This window comes from Etheostoma spectabile, chromosome 2 (genome assembly GCF_008692095.1).
Source record: "Etheostoma spectabile isolate EspeVRDwgs_2016 chromosome 2, UIUC_Espe_1.0, whole genome shotgun sequence".
Taxonomy (NCBI): Eukaryota; Metazoa; Chordata; class Actinopteri; order Perciformes; family Percidae; genus Etheostoma; species Etheostoma spectabile.
Genome location: NC_045734.1, coordinates 12,221,290 through 12,227,234, shown reverse-complemented (window position 1 = coordinate 12,227,234; position 5,945 = coordinate 12,221,290). Strand labels below are relative to the sequence as shown.

General features: G+C 39.0%; 2 protein-coding genes across 3 annotated transcripts in view; one reads left to right on the top strand and one right to left on the bottom strand.

Moving 5' to 3' along the window:
• LOC116699432 (perilipin-2) overlaps positions 1–1,176 on the top strand; it is a 4,730-nt gene extending 3,554 nt beyond the window's left edge. Inside the window, exon 6 of one of the 2 annotated variants that reach the window (XM_032531988.1) lies at positions 721–1,176. In XM_032531988.1, coding sequence (XP_032387879.1) covers positions 721–1,065 — 345 coding nt within the window. In that variant the 3' untranslated portion in view covers positions 1,066–1,176. The remainder of the gene's footprint in view (positions 1–720) is intronic. The other variant, XM_032531998.1, reaches the window with a different exon arrangement.
• Positions 1,177–3,572: 2,396 nt separating this feature from the next.
• rps6 (ribosomal protein S6) overlaps positions 3,573–5,945 on the bottom strand; it is a 4,822-nt gene continuing 2,449 nt past the window's right edge. Inside the window, exons 4-6 of the mRNA XM_032532263.1 lie at positions 5,016–5,162; positions 4,287–4,444; positions 3,573–3,700 (exon numbers count right to left, since the gene is read on the bottom strand). Coding sequence (XP_032388154.1) covers positions 3,605–3,700; positions 4,287–4,444; positions 5,016–5,162 — 401 coding nt within the window. The 3' untranslated portion in view covers positions 3,573–3,604. The remainder of the gene's footprint in view (positions 3,701–4,286; positions 4,445–5,015; positions 5,163–5,945) is intronic.

The following is a 5,945-nucleotide window of genomic DNA, read 5'->3' as shown; positions in this document are numbered from 1 at the left end:
AATGACAATAAAGGCATTCTATTCTATTCCGGAGTTTCCACTGGTTGCCTCTAGTGGTATCGATCTTCTCATCTAACTCAGCAAGAAAGCATAGTTTCCCAAATGTCAATGTCTTCCTTTAACAAAAGGTGGAAGGGTGGTAGTACATGAATATGCATGGTTACATTAAGCAGAACATCAAATGATACTGACATCATAATGCAGTTGTATCTAGGAAATAGCATGTTTGTTACTACTGCAAGATGGAACTTTGGCACAATTATTAGCATGCTTGTACTGCATAGCTTCCACCACAGTCAAAATGTGTTTCATACTGCAGTTCTTGTGAAGCTTTGACATTTTCTCAAATATTTAGTTGACATAAGCTATGTGATGTTTTATCTTAAAGCAATTCAACTTTTACACAAGTTTTAATATAACTGAAAAGAAAATGTATTAGAATTGTACTGACTTTTTTCTTCAGTTTCTATCAGTTTAGCTGCTTTTGTTTCCAGTCAGACTGTAATTGGCTGGCAACATAACACAGCAGACATTGTCATGTCAAAGCAGAAGCACAGGTGTTTGTAATCAGTACTAGTAAGCTAGTCCTCATGAATTTCTTTATTTATACTGTCCTTTTCATACTGTGTCATGTCAAAATGTGTGAAAAGGCCTATTGCAGCCCTCTCCAGTCATTTTAGCTCAAGAGATCTATAAATCCACTTTGGTCCTTCTCAACAGGTCATGGAGAGTTTGTCCAGGTCTACAAGTCTGGTTCAAGAGCTTCAGACCAGCTGGTTGAGCTTGGCCTGGAACCTCCAGGGGCTGCCACATCACATCCAGGCGCTGCCTCAGTACTTGCAACATCAGCTAGTGTCTATGTTCTTCTTTATCTCCCAGATGTATGACTTAGGCTGCCCACCCCCCCAACCCCACCCGTCTGATCAGGATGGAAGTCTCAATGATGCCGAGACCCCTTCAGCTCACAACGGCGTGGTCCAGGCTCGCCTACAAGCTAAACCTACTTTCAGAGCGAGGTGGCCAACCAAGATGCCTGACTTTGACACTGGGTGTAATGTTAAATGATGTTTGTTGATTTATACTCCTGTAATTATGTTGATGTGTTTGTGTATTGAATTTGTCCACACAGCTCCCAGAGAGCATCAACTCATTTAAAATAAGTTGAGCATTCATGAATTGTTTCCTCTTGTCCTTGCTGCTGTTCAGGCAGACAAAAGCAGCACCCTGTAATGACTACATAAGGACACTCAAAACTGGAGAAATGCAGAACTTGTAGCATTGGCAGTTCATCATGTAACTGTAACAAAACGCTCCCATGTTAACAGATTTGCCTATGATGAGCCATTAAACCAGCCTGCTAAGTATTTCGTCAAGTTTTTAAGAAGCCTGATATTCCAGTAATGTAACACTAAGTTATTCACAATTTTAGAACACGTCCATTTCCTTATGGCAGTTGAACAAAAGATGTGCATGTTTTAGTTCTTGGATAGCAACCAATTGGCCAGATCTAGGGGCTTAGGCACTTAAAAGTATAGTAATGTCCTTACTTTAAATTGCCTTCCATAGTTTAAAGCGCAACAATCGCCAAATGCAACCTAAGGTCTTTTTGTAAATGTACCAGAGTCAAACTTTTGTTTGAAAGCATAATTAGGACAGAAATGCCACTTTTAAGATTTACTGTATTTTTTTTTTTTTTTGGTCAGATGGCCTTTTGAATTGAAGTGCTAGAGGTACTTTAATGTTAGCACCAAAATCACTATTTTTAAAACCCGACACAACATGAAACGTTGCTTTAAGTATCACCAGGGGCTCTACACATTAACAGCATTGAGAACATTGTGTACACAGTTTACTAAAAGGTTGTAACTCAGCTGCTTCCGCTCACAGCCATATAGCAAGTCAGTGAAAAAGTCTCATAAGAATGACATTTCCTCCTATGGAATCCGTTCAGTCGCATTCGGAGATTGACTGGCAAAGATGGCTGCGAGCGGAAACAGCTAAGTGAGTTGTTAAACTCTTTTTAGTAAACTTGGTGTTCTTGATTTTGATGCAATCATAGAAGGGCCCTTAACACACTTAAAAGGCCATTTGGCCGAATACGGCAAATCTTAAGTGGCGGCTCTGTCCTAATTATGCTTTTAACAAAGGTTTGACTCAGGTACATACAGACCCTATGTTGCAAGTTACACTTTAAAGGGTAGCCATGGCATTAAAATCTTTTAGATAAGAAAAACCTATAATTTCTGTACTTAAAAGGCACTTCATGAGCACCATTCAGCTGACCCATTCCACCATGCGGTTTTCGGACAGTAAGCCACCTCACAAAAATCAATGTTTTGAGACCTTTCTGACAAACTGAGCAAATCTGTTACTGTCAAATCGAGGGTGTGTAATTGCCCCATTGAGTTACTTGTTGGCAATGGCAGCTGGTTACTGTGTTTTTTTTTTTGATGCTTTTATATAGACCTTAGTGGTCCCCTAATACTGCATCTTAAGTCTCTTTCCCGAAATTCAGCCTTGGTGCAGTATTACAGCCAGTTTCCGTAGTATGCTTTTTCTTTTCCTTGATCAACTGCCATGCTTTGTGGGGCAAATTCTCTGGGCGGGGAAAGCAGAAAAGGGGAAGTAACCTTTCCCCTTACGACATAAGGGGCAGACACCCATGGCCCATCTGAGCTTTCATTTTCATATTAAGGCAGAGCAGGATACCCAGTGCTTGAGTTACACCTACTGCAATTTCTAGCCACTTGGGGAACGCATATTAGTGTTAAAAACCTGAACTTTTCATGCCATGGGACCTTTTAATACTGGATCAATTTCAAAGATTTTGTTCACAAGGTATGGATGCTGATTGTTGTGTGAAATTTAAGGCTGATCTGCACTTTCCCTACCGTGTGTAAGCTACTTTGACGCTGATACCCATGCGTCTTGCTCTTTTATTCATTTTCTCTTATAGCTAAACAATTGTCTAGTTTTTACAGTTCAAGCTACTCTAGTCCCCCATCCCACTCATGACTGCACACCCAATAACCCTTTGGGGACAAAGTTTACAAGTTTAATATACAAATACATGGGTACACAGGGTCAAAGTTAAAAGAAACCCAACATTACCTTTTAAACTGTGGAAGCAAATTAAAATTGAGGGCATCACTATACTGTAGGTGCATAAACCTTATAGCAGATATTTGTTGCTATCAATGATCCAAAACACCTTTTTTGTTCAACTAGCTAAAAAAATTGAAGTGTTCTATTAATTTAGTGGGTAACACTTTACAATAAGGTACACAAAGATGTAGTTAGTTACTGAGGAATGAATCAGTAACAAATGGTTAGTTACAATTGACTAAAGCACTACTTATTAGTTACTGGTAAACAGAATAGTTAGCTAATTATTAGTTACTGATGACCAGCAACTAATCATTGGTGCTTGAATTAGTAACCATTTGTTATTATTTAACAGTAGCAACCCTTTGGTTTACCAGTGACTAACCAGTTGTCCAGCAATTACACATTTCCTAAATAATCAGTCTATGGTCTCAAAGTATTGAAAACAAATGCACCCACTATTTTTCTCAGCAAAACATGACTTTATTTAACTTTGATTTCACTTTTGGCTGGACTCTGACTTGGATGTGGATGCTCTCAGAGAAGAAAGGCGGCGCCTCTTGGCGATCTGTTCCTGGCGCTTCTCTTTGGCCTCCTGTTTGCAGGAAACAAATGTGTCAGTAGTGTTAACACATTCAAAAAGCATACATTTTCATACAAGTTAGTACCCCCATACCACATAGGATTCCTTAACGTTGCACTTAACAGAATTACTCCACACTCCATTTTATTCCTAGCAACTAAACTGCTAAGGGTAATTGTTCATTAAGTTCATGACATAACGTGTAATGAAAAACATGCCCCTTTACTGAAAAAGTATTTGAACAAATGTCCAACTTGCAGGTGAGAATATGATCCCACCATAGTAGTAAGACAAGCCGGCACACAAATGACAACCTCTTTTATGCAGCACTCCTGTACAGTAATATCTAAACTTCAATTAAGATTTACAGACTTAGTTATGTCAACTGATATAAAGAGCCTCAATATTGCTCTGGTTAGACGTTTTAGGGAAAATATAACAGCAAATATCAGTGTTGAATTTCAAAAATGACATCTAAAAATGTATCTAATTGACCTATTTATTAATAAATCTGAAACCACTAAGTAATGTTTTGTGGTCACCTCAGCTGAATGTGGTGCCTAAGGACTGTAATAAGGAACAACAATTAAAACATTACCTTCATCCTCTTGGCCAGCAGCTTGGCATACTCAGAGGCCTCCTCCTTGTTCTTCAGGGTGCGCTGTCTCTTGAGGGAGATACGGCGGCGCTTGTGCTGCAGCACACGGGGCGTCACCAGTCTCTGGATCCTGGGAGCCTTAGTTCTGGGCTTTTTGCCTACCAAAGAGGGGATGTAGTTAATATTGATAGGTGTGGTAAAGATGGTGCCAAAGCAAAGTACTAACTGTCAAGAATAGCTGTTGTGAGGCTTTGACTTAACACCATTCAATAATGCAGCATGAAAAGACAATTATACCAAAATAAGATATCCAAAATCTAAGATGAGCTCTAGCCTCATATCAAGATAGATATATTTCCCAGCCCTAATATGAAAAGGCTCTTTGATAATGTAAACTGGCCAACTAACATGGTATCAGCCTATCTACAATACACTTTAACCTGCGTAACTGGATCAAATAACAGTGATAACAAAAGATTTATTGTGGAATTCATTTCAACTTTAATTTGTTGGAAATCAATCAAAATATTTAAGTAAAAGACAATTATATTAAAGTTGTATCAAGCAAAGAAATGTAAATTACAGAACTAGAAAATGTTTTGGGGGAATGGAGGATTACAAGATGAGAATACTGACAAGTGTGATAATGACGTGTATAAATCTTTTACACTGTCTGTGTCACACACACACGTCAGTGAAGTAAATCTAACAATATATCTCTAGTCTTACCTTCTTTAGTCAGGGGTCTCCTCACCACATACTGTCTAACGTCATCCTCCTTAGCCAGGTTGAAGAGCTTGCGGATCTTGCTGGCCCTCTTGGGACCAAGACGGCGAGGGACGGTGCTGTCGGTCAGCCCGGGAATGTCCTTCTCACCTGATCATGACATGAGTCAAGCGTTCATAATTAAAAACCATTGCACTTACAAGTTGCAATGCTGTATCTGAAGTACTTGCATGATTTGGGAAAAAAAAAACAAAAAAAACACTTAAAAATGTGTGGTGAGTTATAAGAGCTTAGCAGGGAGCTTCATGTAGACATCTTAAGTTAAAGTTAGCTGCTCTATAGCTGTCAGAGTTAGCATAGTCCAACGCATAGTAACATGACAATCTACAAGAAACAGGTTGATTATAAATCACTAAAATAGTGACAGCACCATTTGGCTTAGTTATAAATGCCGTTAGCATCGTTGCTAGCACTATTGTTAGTTTATGGCAAATCATTGGCTGTGCTTTCTTACACGTCATTGTGCTAAAAGAGCAACGTTAGCCTTTACAACAGATCCGCTTCAGTACACTGGTTATTTAATGTTTCATTACAAAGTTCTCTCATTTTTTTCTCTCAATAATGTAAACCGAGGTGTGCCAGAAATGCAATGTGCCATGATGTAGGTCCCCCTCAAGGTCAGGCTGATGTTAAGTCGAAAAAAATATATAAATGAAATTTGAATGGTACAAGAGTAAGACTGACAGCGCTAGTGGAAATCACACTCATGAGTGTCATGCTCACCATCCCATCAACAGGAAACTGCACCAATGGCAAAGAAATAAACATACTGCTGTATTAAGTCATATTATAAAATAAGTTATTCTGATACAAGTGTACACGAGACCCAATGAGAGAGCAATGCAGTTCAACCATCCACTGATCCTGGACCTG